The sequence below is a fragment of the Selaginella moellendorffii genome, unplaced genomic scaffold (genome assembly GCF_000143415.4).
Source record: "Selaginella moellendorffii unplaced genomic scaffold, v1.0 SELMOscaffold_37, whole genome shotgun sequence".
Lineage (NCBI taxonomy): Eukaryota > Viridiplantae > Streptophyta > Lycopodiopsida > Selaginellales > Selaginellaceae > Selaginella > Selaginella moellendorffii.
In genome coordinates, this window is record NW_003314298.1 from 303,373 (window position 1) to 319,925 (window position 16,553).

General features: G+C 51.0%; 7 protein-coding genes across 11 annotated transcripts; 5 read left to right on the top strand and 2 right to left on the bottom strand.

Annotated features, from left to right (window-relative positions):
• Positions 1-1,140: 1,140 nt before the first annotated feature.
• LOC9653427 (purple acid phosphatase 22) lies at positions 1,141-3,303 on the top strand. The gene is made up of 9 exons (XM_002978290.2): positions 1,141-1,254; positions 1,322-1,647; positions 1,718-1,844; positions 1,914-2,125; positions 2,182-2,361; positions 2,427-2,615; positions 2,679-2,767; positions 2,819-3,079; positions 3,137-3,303. The coding sequence occupies exons 1-8, from the start codon at positions 1,158-1,160 to the stop codon at positions 3,057-3,059; spliced, it is 1,461 nt and encodes a 486-aa protein (XP_002978336.2). The 5' UTR covers positions 1,141-1,157; the 3' UTR covers positions 3,060-3,079; positions 3,137-3,303.
• Positions 3,304-3,514: 211 nt separating this feature from the next.
• Positions 3,515-6,613, top strand: LOC9653428 (monosaccharide-sensing protein 2). Of its 2 annotated transcripts, XM_024683471.1 has the most exons (6): positions 3,515-3,725; positions 3,840-4,006; positions 4,086-4,646; positions 4,708-5,786; positions 5,846-6,033; positions 6,095-6,613. In XM_024683471.1, the coding sequence occupies exons 2-6, from the start codon at positions 3,928-3,930 to the stop codon at positions 6,522-6,524; spliced, it is 2,337 nt and encodes a 778-aa protein (XP_024539239.1). In that variant the 5' UTR covers positions 3,515-3,725; positions 3,840-3,927; the 3' UTR covers positions 6,525-6,613. The 2 variants fall into 2 exon arrangements, with proteins under 2 accessions (XP_024539239.1, XP_024539240.1); XM_024683472.1 differs by lacking the exon at positions 3,515-3,725 and having other exon boundaries at positions 3,735-4,006.
• A 198-nt stretch (positions 6,614-6,811) lies between these two features.
• On the top strand, positions 6,812-8,146 carry LOC9653429 (peptidyl-prolyl cis-trans isomerase FKBP13, chloroplastic). 2 transcript variants are annotated; one of them, XM_024683475.1, is made up of 4 exons: positions 6,815-7,341; positions 7,393-7,485; positions 7,546-7,606; positions 7,664-8,146. In XM_024683475.1, the coding sequence occupies exons 1-4, from the start codon at positions 7,021-7,023 to the stop codon at positions 7,915-7,917; spliced, it is 729 nt and encodes a 242-aa protein (XP_024539243.1). In that variant the 5' UTR covers positions 6,815-7,020; the 3' UTR covers positions 7,918-8,146. The 2 variants fall into 2 exon arrangements, with proteins under 2 accessions (XP_002978338.2, XP_024539243.1); XM_002978292.2 differs by having other exon boundaries at positions 6,812-7,341; positions 7,546-8,146.
• LOC9653430 (clp protease adapter protein ClpF, chloroplastic) lies at positions 7,915-9,511 on the bottom strand. 2 transcript variants are annotated; one of them, XM_024683473.1, is made up of 10 exons: positions 9,466-9,511; positions 9,086-9,410; positions 8,953-9,012; positions 8,795-8,892; positions 8,659-8,737; positions 8,512-8,605; positions 8,351-8,457; positions 8,243-8,288; positions 8,148-8,188; positions 7,915-8,099 (listed from the first exon to the last, which is right to left on the bottom strand). In XM_024683473.1, exons 2-10 carry the CDS (start codon positions 9,404-9,406, stop codon positions 7,971-7,973), a joined length of 975 nt encoding a protein of 324 aa, XP_024539241.1. In that variant the 5' UTR covers positions 9,407-9,410; positions 9,466-9,511; the 3' UTR covers positions 7,915-7,970. The 2 variants fall into 2 exon arrangements, with proteins under 2 accessions (XP_024539241.1, XP_002978497.2); XM_002978451.2 differs by having other exon boundaries at positions 9,086-9,490.
• A 149-nt stretch (positions 9,512-9,660) lies between these two features.
• Positions 9,661-11,814, top strand: LOC9653651 (heat stress transcription factor A-1). Of its 2 annotated transcripts, XR_002993356.1 has the most exons (4): positions 9,661-10,176; positions 10,265-11,401; positions 11,462-11,547; positions 11,604-11,814. XR_002993356.1 is itself a non-coding variant. In XM_002978293.2 (3 exons), exons 1-2 carry the CDS (start codon positions 9,823-9,825, stop codon positions 11,390-11,392), a joined length of 1,482 nt encoding a protein of 493 aa, XP_002978339.2. In that variant the 5' UTR covers positions 9,661-9,822; the 3' UTR covers positions 11,393-11,401; positions 11,462-11,814. The 2 variants fall into 2 exon arrangements, 1 of the variants encoding a protein (XP_002978339.2); XM_002978293.2 differs by having other exon boundaries at positions 11,462-11,814.
• A 305-nt stretch (positions 11,815-12,119) lies between these two features.
• On the bottom strand, positions 12,120-12,836 carry LOC112349245 (histone H1-like). Its single transcript, XM_024683303.1, has one exon. It carries the CDS (start codon positions 12,834-12,836, stop codon positions 12,120-12,122), a length of 717 nt encoding a protein of 238 aa, XP_024539071.1.
• A 174-nt stretch (positions 12,837-13,010) lies between these two features.
• On the top strand, positions 13,011-15,043 carry LOC9653652 (ubiquitin-like-specific protease ESD4). The gene is made up of 9 exons (XM_002978294.2): positions 13,011-13,784; positions 13,845-13,915; positions 13,973-14,066; positions 14,125-14,223; positions 14,275-14,367; positions 14,419-14,538; positions 14,586-14,689; positions 14,743-14,815; positions 14,869-15,043. The coding sequence occupies exons 1-9, from the start codon at positions 13,011-13,013 to the stop codon at positions 14,929-14,931; spliced, it is 1,491 nt and encodes a 496-aa protein (XP_002978340.2). The 3' UTR covers positions 14,932-15,043.
• The last annotated feature ends 1,510 nt before the right edge of the window (positions 15,044-16,553 follow it).

The window sequence follows — 16,553 nt, forward strand, 5'->3', positions numbered from 1 at the left end:
TCCTGATCCTTATACCAAGCTTCCGGCGAAGTCACAAGGTCGGGAGGAGGCCAGTGCCTGGGACTCGTACTGGCAGCCTCCGCTGTAGCATCATGGAGCGCTTTGTTGAAGACTGCTATGTAGTCTCCGGCCTGACTTTGGTTTCTTTCCATAGAGTAGAACCGTGTTCGATTTGGCGTAAGGCATTCCGGTGTAGTGGCTGAGGTCGAAGCTAATCGAAAATCTGGAAGGGAACACAGTAACATGCTACATCTCGAGCAACGTCGAAAACGAAGTAGCTTGCCATTGCGAGATTGGTCTCGACAGAAGCTTCCAGCCAAGTATCAACGAAGCAAGAGCTCTCTTGTTCTTGGTTGATGAAGGCTCGCCTCTAAGCCACAACAATTTTATAAATCTTCGCGAATTGGTGTTGTGGATGGCTTGATAGCTTGCGATGGCAAGCTTATGATGGCCTCGCTATGGTCTATCACTGCCAACCTTCTCTTCCAGCATCCACAACAATTTTATAAATCTTCGCGAATTGGTGCTGTCTAGAAGTTTCCCTAGGCATGATTGGCGCTAAGGAGCAGTCGCCAGCATAGTTCTCCAGACCGTCCGGATGAACTTCACGGGTGTGGAGTGCCTTGTTTTTTTGCAAAGACAAATACCATCACGCTCTTGTCCACCATTGTTCACAAAACAAAGTCGCTCTTTAAGAAAGTGATCGTCCTTTTTGTTATTCATCCATAAGGACAGCTGTGTTTGCAACGCGTACGTTACTTGTCTCGATTGCTTGTCTCGATTGTTTGGTTAATAGCATATCTCTATTGGCGGATTTCAGTGAAGGATGCTTGACATGACGATCAGAGAGTTAGAAGTGTTGATTTCTAAAGAGCCAAGTATTCTCATTTCAAAAGGCGCAAAGACACTAAGTTCGAATGGAATCGACGAAGCTTAGCCCGAATCTTCTTTTGAGTAAATTAATCTTTTAACCTCACTGCAAACATTGCGATTGCAATTTAGTATCGATCAAAAAGATGATGCGTAGATACCTTTTATGCTTTTTGGTCTGTCCAGTGGCATCCTGGCACGTGGCAGAAATCTATTGAGTATAAACATGAAGCTCACGGCCAAGATTCTTTCGAAGTTCCATTGGTTGTGCTCTCCTTTTTTGCTGGATGCGCCACCGCCGCCGCCATCGCTGCGATCAGGCAACCATGTCGCAGCTTCTCCCACTCATTTCCTTGGTCTTGCTCCTCCTGCCATCGCCACCAGGTAAGAAAGAATCCATATCTCTCTCTCCTCTGGCTAGCCTAGGTCACCAAGAAGATTGCTCTCGCAGTGCGTGGTCAATGGCTGGATCCAGAGAGCAAATACAGCGGGCATCAGACCGAGTACACTCGTCCCAACGCCGATCTGGACTTGCGGCTGGATGAGCCCGACATCGCCCCCAATCCGCTGGGCGGCCCCGAGCAAGTTTTCATCAGCCAGGCCGATCACACCGGCACCGCCTTCACTATCAGCTGGTCCAGCAACCGGAGCATGGGATCTCGTGTGTTCTACTCGAATCAGCCCAGCTCCTACGACTTGTCCGCCACTGGCGGGTCTTCCTCTTACGCGGATTACACGTCTGGGAATCTCCATCACGTCACCATTTCCAATCTCACGGTAAGTTCTGGATGATCTTGGCGTGGTCTTTGTTTCCTCCTCGGATGATTATCATCGTCTCTTTTTGCAGTATAGCACTCGATATTACTATCGGATAGGAGAGGGAGGTAGCGATGACCGCCATCTTGTCTTCGCGAGCGAGTTTGTCACTCCGCCTCCTCCAGGACCAGACTCTTCGATCAAGTTCGCCATCGTTGGTGAGTCTCGAAGATTTGGTTTTGATACTTTTTTTTCTTCTGAAAAATATGTCTGTTTTGTTTTGTAAGGTGATCTTGGGCAGACTTACTCTTCGAATGTGACACTGAGCCACATCGAGCAGTCTGGCGCCCAGTATCTGCTAAACGTGGGTGATTTCTCCTACGCGGATGGCTATCAGCCGAGATGGGATACCTGGGGGCGTTTCATGACGAGATACACGAGCAAAGTTCCAATGGTTTTCGCCTACGGCAACCATGAAATAGAATTCGACAACGCTGTTGTAAGTGATCTTTCAAGGGAATACTGTTTCTCAAGGGTTTTAACTTTGATCACCAGGACGCTGTCAAGCCACACGACGGTTTTCTGTCTCCAAATACACGATTCTCGGCACCCTGGCAATCTTGTGGTGCTGTCGCAGCTATTTACTACTCTCTCAACGTTGGGCCGGTTCACATCATCTCACTCAATTCCTACGTTGGGATAACAAAGTACACGCCCCAGTATAACTGGCTTCTGGTTTGTTATAGCTTTCGTTTCAGAGTTTTCTTCGCGCAGTCCTGATGTTTGCTTGATATAATCAGTCCGACTTGGAGCATGTTGATCGATCTGTAACGCCATGGGTGATCATAATCACACACGTCCCTTGGTACAACACTTACAACGCGCACTACATGGAAGGTGAAGTTGTCAGATCAGCAGTGGAATATTTTGCCAGAAAGTACAGAGTGGATGCGATATTTTCTGGCCACGTCCACGCTTACGAACGATTTGTAAGTAGCATTTCTCTCGTTACTTGTACCGCTTAACTGACTGGATCCTTTTGTCTCTCGTAGAAACGTTTATACCTTTACGAGGAGGACGAGTGTGCTCCCGTCTACATTACAATTGGCGATGGAGGCAACCGTGAAGGGCCTGCTGAAAGGTAAGTCTCACATAATTTGAGCTACACTAGACTAGTTTTCTTGTTTTGAAGGTTTCAAGTGATTCCCAAGCCAGAGACGTCCGTTTACCGAGAGCCGAGTTTCGGATACGGAAGCTTGGAGATCATCAACAGTTCATTGGCACGGTGGCAATGGCACCGGAACCAAGACAAGGGCGATGTGATCGCCGACTCTGTGTTGATCGAGAGCCTGGCAGGCATGAATTCGTGCCCGCTACCACCGCAACCATCTCAGCCGAGATACGACGAACACGAGCTTCTCCAGAGCTACTAAAGTGGCTCTAGCGCGAGGCTGTAAGTTTGTATCATTCATTGACGATAAAACATTGATATTCTTTCTGGAGATCGCAGTGGTGCAGCGTGATATGATCATGGTCTCCGTGTCTTCCACTGCTGCAGCCATCTCAGCTAAATCAATCTCCCAACAATTTTTAAGCTTGATCGCCACAGACTGTTAATTTTTGTATAGCATTCTTGTCATAGAGGGCGTGTTTGCTCGCGAAGCAGACATCTCATCATCGACTTTAGCGGGCCAGCCATGGCTCTTTGACAAAAAAAAAAAAAAAACCATGCCAAAAAATTCTTGATGGCTCCATGGACCTCTCGTGAGATTCTTCTCTTTTAGTCCTAGGTGTTCGCGGCATATGCCCTTATTGTCACTCACATGGCTGGTAATTTGTCGTTTGCGTCGGGGTAAGTTTTGGCCACCCCGTACGGCTATCGTTTTGGGGGCAAGTTTTGGCCACGGCCCATCTCTCCGGGCGCCAAACCCGTACGGCTAGAGAAAGAGCAAGCAAGCGAAGGAAAAAAATCTCTCCTCTTCATGGCGCTTCCCTGCCAACCCTTGGAAGCGTGGGGATTGGGAGATTGGAGCGCGGAGCTCTAATGGCGCATCGCGACGGGTGGCTACAATGGAGGGTTTGTGCGCGGCCATAACGAGGTAGAAATTCCTAGAGCTTTTCCTTCACAGATTTCTCCTCACTCTGGCTTGTGAATTTCATCCATCCGTCCAAAATCGGGAATGGTTTTCTCTTGATCTCGTGGAACTGTACAGGGGAGATTGATCCATCCATCCAAGCTCTGGAAAAATTCCACGCGATTTGCTCTACCAAGCTACCGACGATTGGATCCAATCTCTCGCAATGCAGCCAGCGACACTGGTGGCTCTCGCCGCCACCGTCGTCAACATGCTCCAAGGATGGGACACAGGAGCCATTGGAGGTAGCAAGAAAATAAAAACTTCTTTGTGATCTATGTGATCTAACCATGATCGGTTGGTACTTTTTTTCCTCTCTCGCAGGAGCTCTCTTGTATTTCAAGCCCGAGCTACATTTGAGCGCTACCATGGAAGGCCTGGTGGTGGCCGCCAGCCTCGCGGGAGCATGGTGTAGCACACTTTGTGCTGGAGCAGCAGCCGATAGATATGGCAGGCAGAAAATTCTCTTCATCTCCTCCATCATCTTCGTGACGAGCTCGTGTATCATGGCCTGGACTCCAAACATCTACGTGCTCCTCCTGGCCAGGCTGCTGCTCGGTGCCGGGGTCGGACTGATCACCACCATCGCTCCCATGTACATTGCGGAGATTGCTCCCACCGAGAACCGTGGCCAGCTTCTCACGTTCCCGCAGCTCATGGGATCAACCGGCCAGTTCCTTTCCTACGTTCTCGTCTTCCTCATGTCGCTAAGTCACCACCCGATGTGGAGATACATGCTGGGAATGCTCTTTGTCCCGGCTATGGTGAACTTCACTCTCGCGCTCTTCTACATACCCGAGTCTCCGAGATGGCTCGTGAGTAAAGGGCGGATGGTGGAAGCTAAGAAAGTGCTACAGAGGCTGCGGAACACGAAAGACGTCACAGGTAGAAGATATCGGTGTTGTTTTGTGATGGTTGATTGATTTGTTTCTTGTCTTGCTTTCAGCCGAGCTTGCGCTTCTAGTAGAAGGTTTGAACATCGGTGAGACAACGCTGGAAGAATGGCAACTCAAGCCGGTGGAGCTCGGGGGGTCCACAGCGTCGTTGAAGCTTGGGAGCTTCCGGGGTAACTCCAAGATGATGCAGGAAGGGAACGTTTCGTGGATAGCTACGTCTGCAACCGGGGGTGGTGGTGGATTCCTCTCGCGGCGAGCGAGCATGGTTTCGTCGCTCAGGGATCCGGTGGTGACGCTGTTTGGAAGCATGCACAACAGCACGCACGACCACCTCCCTGTTGTTCCGGCGGTCTTTGGAACGTTTCGGAGCACTCACGACCACCTCCCCGAGCCACAGTCTGAGCTCATGCACGACAACTGGGACCAAGACGAGGGACCGAAGACACCACAGGGGAATGGCTACCAGTCGGACGATGGAATGGTCGGAAATCTGGACGAGAACCTGAGCACGCCGCTCTTGAACCCAGCCAGGAGCGGGAAGTTTGATGCGTCGCCGTGGTCCATCGCAGGAACTCCTCGTGATCCGAGGCCGAGCCAGGGGAGTTTCGCGGACCACCACTATCACGACAACACGAGCAGGCAAAACATAAACTTCCCGAGAGGCAGCAAGGACGCGAACGAGTCGAGCATGTATGGAAGGCAGAGTGCGTACAGCATAGCCGCGAGCGTCCCGGAATCCATAGCTAGCGTAGGCATTGGCGGGGGGTGGCAACTTGCATGGCAGTGGACGGGAACCGAAGGCCAGGAAAACAATCCAGACGATCACGGACAGTTCAAGAGGGTGTTTTTGCTCCAGCACCAAGCCGATCAACACCAACAGCAGCAGCATCCGCAGGGATTTTCGTCCATATCTTTGCCTCACGGAGAGGAAATAGAAGCTATCCAAGCGGCAGCACTGGTCACGCAGGCATCGCAATACTCAAAACACATGGAGGACGAGCATCCGGTCGGTCCAGCAATGGTCCATCCCGCCGAGACCGCCGTCCAAGGCGTTGCATGGTCCGACTTGCTCGAGATTGGCGTCCGGAGAGCTCTCACTGTCGGCATTCTCTTGCAAGTCCTACAACAGGTACGTAAGTGTTTTCGATCCATCGCTGACGAGCGGGTTTCCTTTTCTTCCATTTCCAGTTCAGTGGCATCAACGCGGTTCAGGCTTTTGTACCACAGATCTTGTCACAGTCTGGTGCCTCGGCGTTACTTACCAGCCTCGGCCTCGGCACAAACTCGGCCTCCATCCTCGCCAGCACTTTCAGCTCGCTCTTGACGCTACCTTGTATCATCTTCGCGATGAAGATCATGGATCGAGCAGGACGCAGGTAGCGTCAAGCTATTACATGCTTTGTTCTAGCTGATACAAACACTCTTTCTCTTGTACAGGCAATTGTTACTGGTGACTCTGCCAATTCTTTTAGTGGCTCTCATCACCATCGCCACCTCCAACTTACTGCTGTCGCAAGGCGTCGTCCAGGCCGCGGGATCCTTCGGTGGCGTGCTCATCTACATCTGCACATTCGTGATGGGCTTCGGAGCCATCCCAAACATTATCTGCTCCGAGATCTTCCCGACCCGAGTCCGCGGCGTTTGCATCGGGCTGTGCCAGACGGCGTTTTGGACGTGCAACATCCTCATCACTAACTTGTTCCCCACGCTGCTCCAGGCCATCGGCGTGGGCGGTATCTTCGGCCTCTTCTCGCTCGTGGTGCTTTGCTCCTGGGTTTTTGTCTACCTTAAAGTCCCAGAGACCAAAGGCATGCCGCTCGAAGTTATATCCGAGTTCTTCGCCATGGCTTCCGTCAAGCAAGCTTAGTTTCAGAATTCTGAAAAAGTAAAGTACTGGATTTCTTATTTCTCCATCCTCTCTTGCCTTTGAAATGAGAACGCAAAGCTCCTGTTTTATCAGTTCGAGGTATGGTTATGGCGATAAGTGGCCTTGCAGCCTACTCTAGTTCAAACACACACTAGCAACACTAAGCACTCATGTGTGCTGCAGTAGAGAGGATGATTCCAGATTTCTTCACCCGAAATCCAAGGAAAATCCCATAAAAGCTTTTAAAAGGCTAAGGGTTGGCAGAAGACACCACAGTGGAATGGCTAACGGTCGGACGGTGGAATGGTCGGAAACATGGACGAGAACCCGCTGTTGAGAGGCATGTCGCTCTCGGTTATATCCGAGTTCTTCGCCAGGGCTTCCGTCAAGCAAGCTTAGTTTCAGAATGAAAATCAAAGTATCCGGCTTTCTTATCGCTCCATCCTCTTGCCTTTGAAAATGAGAAAGCAAAGCTCCTATTTTATCAGTTCAAGGTATGGCTATGGCGGTAAGTGGCCTCCATTTTCGAGCAGTGGCAGTGGCAGCACACTCTAGTTCAAACACTAGCAACACTTGCAGCTCGAGAAGCACTCGTGTTTGCTGCAGTAGAGAGGATGGTTCCAGATTTCTTCGAAGAGAAGCAGCAGCAAGGGTGGTGCTTGCTACCATTTTCTGCAATTCAGCACCCTCGTTTTTGAGTTCTTGGGCTGTAGCTGCGGAGGAGGAGCCAAAGCTGACGGTTTTGGATTCAGGGCTTGGATTCTGTGACACAAGAGTTGGAGTGGGAAATCCTGTTGTCAATGGCAGCTATGTCAAGGTTGGTTTTCTTCTTCGTTCTTTCTTTCATTTTCTTGAGTAGTGAGCGCAGGTTCACTACACAGGCAAGCGTGAGGATGGAACTCAGTTTGAGAGCAGCTACACATTCAACAGGCCGCTTGAATTCAGACTTGGAGTTGGAGAGGTTTGATTCTACTGCTCCTTCCTTTTGAGAAAACTTCCTTTCTAGCTTTGACAACTTCAGGTGATTGATGGATGGGATCGAGGAATTCTTGGAGGAAATGGCATACCTCCCATGCAACCAGGTGGAGCACTCTCTCGAGTTTTTCCTGAGATCATACGTTTCCCTGTGACTTGTTTAGGTGGTAGGAGATTGTTGCAGATTCCAGCGAGCATGGCGTTCGGCGAGGAAGGCGTGGGGTGCAAGAAAGGAAAGCCGCTCCTGACGCTGCTTAAGAGCTACTTCAACCCCGGCAAGAGCTCCAATCCACCAGCAAAGCCCACTGCTCCAAGCTGCTTCATCCTTCCAAACGCAACTCTGTTTTTCGATGTGGAGCTGCTCGAGGCCTTCGAGCTCCCCAAGAGCAGCAAGGACGTGAAGAAGAAAAGGCGCTAAAAACGAAAAGGTCTTGCTTTTCTTCTTCATATTCTTGCCGAGCACGAGGCAGGCTACGCGTCATTTGTTTGCTCGTGCCTTGCCACATCGTACTTTTGCCGGAGCTGCTTTGTTGGAATGTAGTCACCAGCGGAATCCATTCCAAAGAACAGGAAATAGATGTATGGATGATCCAAAGCTTCCTGAGAACCATATGTGAAAAAAACATATAAAAAGGGAGTTTTTCTTACCATGTCGGGTTCAGCAGGAGCTTCCAAGCTGTCCTCCGCAACTGCATCAAGTTTTACTTATCAAACTTCAGAAAAAACAAAAACAGGAACCGCACCATATGCTGCTTCCTGCTGAGGTTCGCTCTCAACATCGACAAGCACCTGTTGATCCGACATTCATAAGCTCATTTACTCGAGGCCTTGGAGGAGTGAAGGAGATTAACCTGGTAAAAGGGCTGGTTCTTTCGCTGATCGTAGACTCTGGCCCTGTCGCACCATTTCTCCGACTCACAGCACACTGGATCCATTCCGCAAACAACTCCTCTATAACCTGTGCTTAACGAGCTCTCTCAGCCAAAACCAGAAAAAGTCAACAAAGACTCACCAAACAGCTTGTGCCGGACCTTCTGGCCAAGACGAAATGCGTACTTCACATTCTGGTAAGCCAGAGCTCTTACGGATGCTGCTAGCGATTCTGACTGAACATGAAAGAATAGAAACGAAAACAAACAACTGAATCCATCTCAAATACCTCGAGTTTGGAGATCTTATCTTTCAGCTGCCTGGCACCTTCGTAGTCCTCTCTCTCTATGGAAGCGGAAAGCTCGCTCCTGCACGTCCCAAACAAGTTAGCAAAGAGTGTCCTTTACGATACTAAGCTATATCACCTGAAACGAAGCAGCGCGATCTCTTTGTCTTGAGCTTCGTTCTTGGCTGAAACCGCGCCGGCTTTCTTCTCGCGTAGTTTGGAAACCTCTTTCTCGACCTGTGAACCTAGTAGCTTTTTACCATCTAGAGCTTCCACGTAACAAACGGAGAACATCACCTGGCTGATCTTCTCACGAATGGCTTGAGCGGCATCATAGTGGTCTTGATTCAAGGCACGCTGCGAACAAGAGAAAAAACCAGCCAAGAATCAACCGCTTTGAAAACTTTCCAAGTGTTTGATTTTTGTTTACCTGGAGTCGCGTCGCCAAGTCGAGCTGGAACAAGAAATAGAGGAGCTCCTCGTTCACGCTCTCGCTATACTCGTCCTTGGGCGATAGGCTTGTCGATGAGGATGAGCTACTGGCAGAGCTCTTGTCGTCTCCTCCTCGTGGTTGAGCGGCAGCAACCACGAATTTTGGGGACGAAAATCTCACCGAAGCCCTCGTAAAAAGAATGCTGGGCGCCGCAAACAGCTGCTTGGGGATTGGCAATCGCGACGAGGAGAGGACGCCACCGTTTGGAGGAAGCGCGCGAGCCATGAGATTGCCGGAATCAATCCATGCCTCGAGCATACTCCTTCAATCAGAGACCCAGCAGCTGGAAATTCGATCGAAAACAGGCCGAAGCTTACCTCGACTCCAAGAACCCTAGTCAGCCATGGAGAGGAGAATATGCCCGTGAGATCCCACACCCATTTAATCAACGCCACGATTTTGACCAGAATTTGAAAATACGCATATTCTGGGAATCGTCGACGGCACGCAAAGTCTTTTAAACCGCGTTAAGGACACCTGTGCATTTAGACCCAAAAAAAGAGGGCTTTCATTCTTTTCTTTGATTTGTGGCTATGGCGGCGAGCGACCAGGTTAGAGCAAACTGTGGGCACTCGCGGGATCGCCATTGCGTTAATTTTGATCTCCTCCCTATAGGCTAGAGCGTAATTGTTGGTAGCTAGAGAAGAATCACAATCGCCCACGGCCCAGAATCCATGGTAGAGGTGGTCTACGTCCACAATGCTCAAGCGCTGTCACCGACGGGATCTGATAACAAGCGGCGTGCCATGAATTCGCCCTCGTCCTCCAGCTCCATGATCCTCCCGAGCCAGCAGCAGAATGGCCAGCAATTGCAACCGGACGCCGCCCTCTCCAGCGCTGCTCCTCCCCCATTCCTCACCAAAACGTATGATATGATCGACGATCCGGACTCGGATGCCATCGTCTCGTGGACGGGCAAAGGCAACAGCTTCGTGGTGTGGAACCCGCTGGATTTCTCGCGGGATTTGCTGCCCAAGTACTTCAAGCACAACAACTTCTCCAGCTTCGTCCGGCAGCTCAACACCTATGTGAGTTCTCTCTCCTCTCCCCTGCGCAATTCTTCCATTTTTCCAGCTTTGATTTTATCTGACTTTACCAGCGCACTGTGCTCTACAGGGATTTCGCAAGGTGGATCCCGACCGCTGCGAGTTCGCCAACGAAGGATTTCGTCGAGGTGAGAGGCATCTCCTCAAGAACATCCACAGGAAGAAGCCGACGAGCCAAGGCCACTCGCAACACCAGCCGGGGCAATCCACCGAGGTTGGAAAGCTGGGACTGGAAGGCGAAGTTGACAGGCTCAACCGCGACAAGAATGTGCTCATGCTGGAGCTAGTCCGATTGAGGCAGCAGCAGCAGCAAACCGAGCGGGACCTCCAGGTGATGGGACAAAGGCTCCACGGAACCGAGCAAAGGCAGCAACACATGATCTCCTTCATGGCCAAGGCGATCCAAAACCCCGGATTCCTTTCCAGCCTCGTCCACCAACACGCCAGCGTCGAAGGTGGCAGCGGCGGCGGCGCGTATCTACCAGGCAAGCGAAGAAAGTTGGAGCTGTGCGATCACGACCGGGACGACGTCGAGCTCGATGGACAGCTCGTGCGCTACGATCCGTCCAACGAATCCACTCGCGCCCGGCTGGTCGAGTTCTTCAGCAAGCCCGACCTGGCGTCCAAGCTCGAGGTCGTCCCGCTCGAGGTCCTGGTCCGCGAGCTTCTTCCCGAGGACGAGGAGACGGAGAGGCAGACGCGAGCAACGCTGACGGAGATGCAGGCATTGCCAATCTCTCTCGAGGAGCGGCTGTCCATGGGAGCTACAGTGGTGACGGACGTGAGCGATCGATCTCCGATCGACGTTCCAGCAACACCGCCGCTGGATCTGTCCTTGGAAGCCAAGGATCTTGACAATGGCATGGCCACTACGTCACTCGACGTCGAGGGTGGCGGGGGTGGTGGTGGTGGTGGTGGTGGTGGCGCCGATCGGGATCATGCGACGAGCTCGCTAGCAACCAGCGGGAGCTCCGACAATGTTGGAGGGACGAGCGCGTTCAAGCTGCTGGGAGAGGTGAATGCCAGCGTCGACAGTGGTGCCGTGGGTGTTGGCATGAACAATGGCTTCTGGGAACAGTTTCTCGGCCCCGCCGCGAGCAGCGCTCCTCCCCGGCTCGAGACGAGGAGTAGCTCCGGGATTCCGTGGTGGGCGACCGGCGCCAAGATCCATGACAAGCCCGACCAACACGACTTGTAAAAACGAAAGGTTTGTTCAAACATAAAGTTTGATCGATCGCTCACAACATCATCGTTTTCCACACAACAGATGTTCTTTATTTGTTTCAAGGAGTGGGACTACTAGCACTGAGCGGCTCATGGATCTCGCAAGTTTGTCCCACAATTCCTGGACAGGTACCCGTAGCTATCGCGAAAACGCTAACAAAATCTACTCTTGCTTGATTCCTCAGGAGGAAGGCATGGATGCGATCATCAATGAGATCATGGTGGTGTACAGTGAGAGAAAAGTAGAAGATACCACCACATTTTGTACTCGACTTGTATAGACATCTCTCGATCAATCGATTGAGTTGAGTGAAATCCTTGCAGCTATAGATCTCATGGTGGTGTGACAAAAAAAAAAAAAAAAACGGAATTATCCCACACAGAGATAAAACGCAACCGTGGGTCAAAAAGCTCTAGAAGCGTGAGGGAGTTGGTTGTTTTGCCTCGCTTTTTTCTCTCCTTGTGGCTTTTTGTTTTGCCCACCCAACACCAACTAACAACAAAAACAGCCTTTGACTTTCAAGATTGTTTAATGGTGGTTGGTTGGTTGTTTGTTTACACCTTCCAGTCAACCGACACTATTCGGCCCAGTCAAACACTCTCCCGTGCGATCGCGATTTTTCCATGGGCGATAGCTTCGTTTTATTCCAATTTGTAAAATTCCAGTCCTAGAGAAGAGGACCGGAGGAATCTTGCTGTGATCAGTAGCGTCCGCGCTTGCGAATATTCCTGTGCCTCTTTGCCGCCGGCTTCTTCTTGGCGGCTTTGTTGCGCTTGCGCCCCAGCGCTGGTCGTCGCGACTTTGACCTTGACTTTGACCGTGACATCGCCCTCGCCCTCGACCTGGACCGCCGCTCTTGCTGACTGCTCCTCTTTGTCTTCCTCGTCTTAAGTTTCTTCTTGTTTGATTTTTTCACTGGTGAGATCTTTCTAGTCGATTGTGATCGTCGCGGTCTCTTTGTGTTTCTGGGCTTCTTCGGGCCGCAAGATCTTGTCCTCTTCTTCTGGCTTGATGGCGCTCTGGTTCTTGGCCGGCGACGTCTAGATGGCTGCGGCTCCTCGGTCTGCTTGACGAGGGATGCTTGGGGATTCTTCTTGAACCAGGGCGTGCATCGGAACTTGGACTGGTCCTTGACGATCCGGCCGGAGCGGACGAGCTTGCGGAGCTGGAGCGTGAGCATCTTGCGGAAGTTGTCGGGGAGCTGGCCCTTGTGCTTGCTCTGGATCGCCTTGGCAATGCTCAGCGCACTAGCCCCCTTGCGCTGCTTGGTGGAGACGATGGCGTCGCGGACCATGACCGCGTACTTTGGGTGCTGGGAATTGGGCGAATTGCTCAGGTTGAGCGTGGCCGAAGACGATGCCCCTTTTTTCCCCATCTGATCGTCTCGAAGCCGCTGCTGCTGCTGGAGTGCCTCCATTGGAGTGAAATGGGCGCGAATCCAAGAGAAAATGGAGCCCAACAAAGGCTCGAACAAGATAGCAAGAGCAGCCAGAATGGATTCAACAGGCGCTTTCTTGCGCCAGTTACCCAGATTTGAAATTCAAAATGGCCCCCCGCGCCCGCAAATCTCGCGCGCAAGGAATATGCGCCGATGCGTTTCACCCTTGCAGGATTCGAACCTGGCCGTTTTCAAATCAAGCTAGGGTTCTGGGTACCGGGCATTTTCGTTCGTCCCGGCGGTGGCGCTGGCGCTGGCGATGGCGATGGCGATCGCGGTGGAGAGAAATGGAGGAGCCGCCGTCGCCCTGTGAGTGATTCATGCTGCTTGGAAGTAGGGCAGCTGGGGATCGAGATGGAATACCGCAGGCGCAGCCTCAGCATGCACGGCCTGCGTCCTTCCAGGTCGCTCTTCAAGCGAAATTGCGACATGGCGACGCTGGAGAGGCTGGACAAGCGCATGATTAAGCTCATCACGGTGGATGTTGTGAGGGATATTGTGAGCCAGCGAATGGGATTGAAAGCCATTGACGACGAATGGCGAAACGATCATGTGGTGAAGCGAAACTATACGGTTCGATCGACACCCAAGAACCGGGAGGTGGAGGACTACGCTAGGAGAGTCGCGGCTGGGACGCCCGCGAGTAAGGCAAGCAGTAATCTTCAGAAGGGTCCTACGACGTTTTCCATGGGCTGTGGTGCTAGTACTAGTGATGGTGCTGGAGCTGGTTCTAGTAGTTCGTCCCAGATTCCGAAATGGCTGGAGATTTACAATGGCACGAAGTCAAGTCCAGCAGAACAAATTGATCGGGAGGCGACACTCACGGCGAACAAGCTCAAAGAACTTCACGTCACAAAAGGGAAGTTGTGGGAGGAGTCAGACAAGAAGAAGCGTCAACTTCTCAAGAAACAGCAGAAGCCCGACGTGGTAAGCTTGATTGGTCTTCTAGTTTTATATTCTAGCGATTTCATATCGGGGTGATTGCAGAGTGATGCCTTCACGAGGCTGTCGGATGAAGAAGAGAGGGCAGTCGAAAGTGCGCTTTACAGTAAAAGCAGGTGCGAGTCACGTTAGTTTTTCTATTTCTTAAATGCATTAATCTCTCTGTGCATCAGGCAAAAGGTCCTCGTGATGCATGAGCAATCAAATATTGAAATCACTGGAGCTGTCATGGAGTGTTTGCGCCCTGGCACCTGGCTCAATGACGAGGTAATGTTGCTACTTTTTCGTTTTCTTCAGCACTGTTTACAAGTTGCTTTAATAACAGGTGATCAATTTGTACATGGAATTGCTGAAGGAGAGGGAGATTCGAGAGCCCAAAAAATTTTTGCGGTGTCATTTCTTCAATACTTTCTTCTACAACAAAGTAAGCCAGTCTTGGAAAAGAAAGAAACTTACATTTGGTTTACTCGTTAAGCTCTTCAAAGACAAGGAGAAATATGACTATAAGGCAGTTAGACGTTGGACAACACAGAAGAAACTAGGATACAGCCTACTTGATTGCGATAAGGTGTGGCATTTATTCCCTTTATTTATGCGTTTGCTTATTTGCCTCTTGCAGATTTTTGTTCCCATTCACAAAGATATTCACTGGTGCCTGGCCATTATCAACATTCGGGACCAGAAGTTTGAGTATCTCGATTCTCTCAGTGGGATTGACGAAGATGTGTTGGAGGTGTTGGTAAGTACCCATGCCCGTCTTTCACGTTCTAAAGCGTTTCTTTATAGAGCAATTACATTGCGGATGAAGCGAAAGATAAGCTTGGAAAATCTATAGATGTCAGTGGGTGGGGGAAAGAGTATCCGGAGGACATACCCGGTCAGGAAAACGGGTATGCAAGCTTCATCACTCTCAAATCGTTTGTTTATGTTTCTGCTGCTGCAGGTGTGATTGCGGCATGTTCATGATCAAGTATGCGGACTTCTACAGTCGTGGGAGCTCTCTCCCTTTCACGCAGGTACTTTCGATATGGATTTTGATTGTCCTTGTGTATAAACTGGATACAAACAGGGGGACATGGAATACTTTAGAAGGAGAACGGTCTGGGAAATACTCCGTCTCAAGGCAACTTGAGCTTTACAAGTAAACCCTGATCTTTTCTGCTCTCTTTCCTGGTCTGATACTATACTATCCCAGCAGTTCATTCGAGCGAGAGCAATAAACCAGAAATGACATTTTTTTGATCCGTCGTTTGTACATGCCAAGAAGTTGGCAGGCGGCTGGTTAAGAACTATGAGCTGTTGTTCGAGTAGAGCTGGTGCCAAAGATCGGTGAACACCCGGATAATGAGATCGTGAAACTTCTCGTTATTGAGCATCAAGTACGTTCGGAGCAGCTCCTCAAGGTCCCGGCAGTGGAAGAGATCCTTTTTGAGGATCATCTCCACCATGGATTCTCTGAAGTCCCTGTAAGGGTTAACCGACGCTTTCTCGACAGCAAAGCTCTCCATTACTCTGCTGGTAAATGCTTGACTTAGCTCCGTTCTTTTCAGCCTGTTGGTGTCATGTTCTTCAATGCTCAGGTGGATTGGTGGACTCTCAAGCTCAGTGCGGTAATGTGCCTGGACGCCTTGTTCACCTGCCTCTTCATCAGCGGATAGACAAAACCGGGACCTTTCCCATGCCTTAGATAAAGCTTCCGGATCGTTGTGAAAAGCTTGGTGGTCATCGAATTGACCCGGTGCCAGTGGTGGTGATACTGACCAATGGAACCGGGACTGCCTTCGCTCACTACCAGGGGACACTAGTTTGAAGACGCCGCTACCACTGCTACTGCCGCTGCTGTTACTGCCGAGGCACCTCGAGGACATAAGAGTTTTCCTGTGCTGCGGAGAGACACAAATCCTGTTGCCAGCGGACCTGTTGAGATTGTTGGGAGAGTCGAATGAGTTGAAGATGCTACTCTCGCTTGCGAACGGCGACAGATCCTTTTCCCAGGCGTAAGAGGTGTCGTTCTCCATGCTCTGGTCGGGAGACGTGGTCATCAGTTTGTACATGGCTTCTTCTGTTCCGGGCTTGAAGTTTGCTATGGGACTTTCGGCCAGTGTTGCAAAACCGGCGTCACTCATCATCATCTTCTTCAACTTGGATTCCTGCTGCTGCGGCTGCTGCTGCTTGAGCGACGACGAGACGGATAGCTTCTTCTGGAGGACAACCTGTCTCTGAACTACTTTGTTCTCAGATCTGGCCACCACCTTCCAGCGCATCTCCGGCTGCCAGTCTTCTCGGTTGTGCACTGCTGCTGGAGAGGAAGAAGAGGCTGGGAATCGAGCTTCGTCGGCAACGGGTGAACAAGTAACAGGCGTGACAGAAGACGAGGAAGTGCCGAGCTTCGATCGATGCTTTCGCCTTCTTTGCCGCACCCGGCTACCAGCATTGTCATACAGTTCCGGACGGTGGATAGCAGCAACCGAAAGCTTGTAATCTTCGTGCATCAGGCTCGTGTGCTGCTTGCAAGGATCACAGCCGAGTGTGAGCCACTTCTTTGGAAGAGGAGTAACGGGAACAGAGGCTCCAGGCCGGGCAGGGAATGTGATGTCCGCAGCTTTCCTGTTGACGGGGGACTGGGGCAGCTTGTGCTGCTCGTCGGTACTGGTGGGAAGTACCTTTGGTGGCTTGCCTTGGAGGAATCCGCAGCGAATGTAAGGAATTCGAGGAAGGCCTTGATCTTGCTGCTGCTGCCGCTGCTGGGAGGGA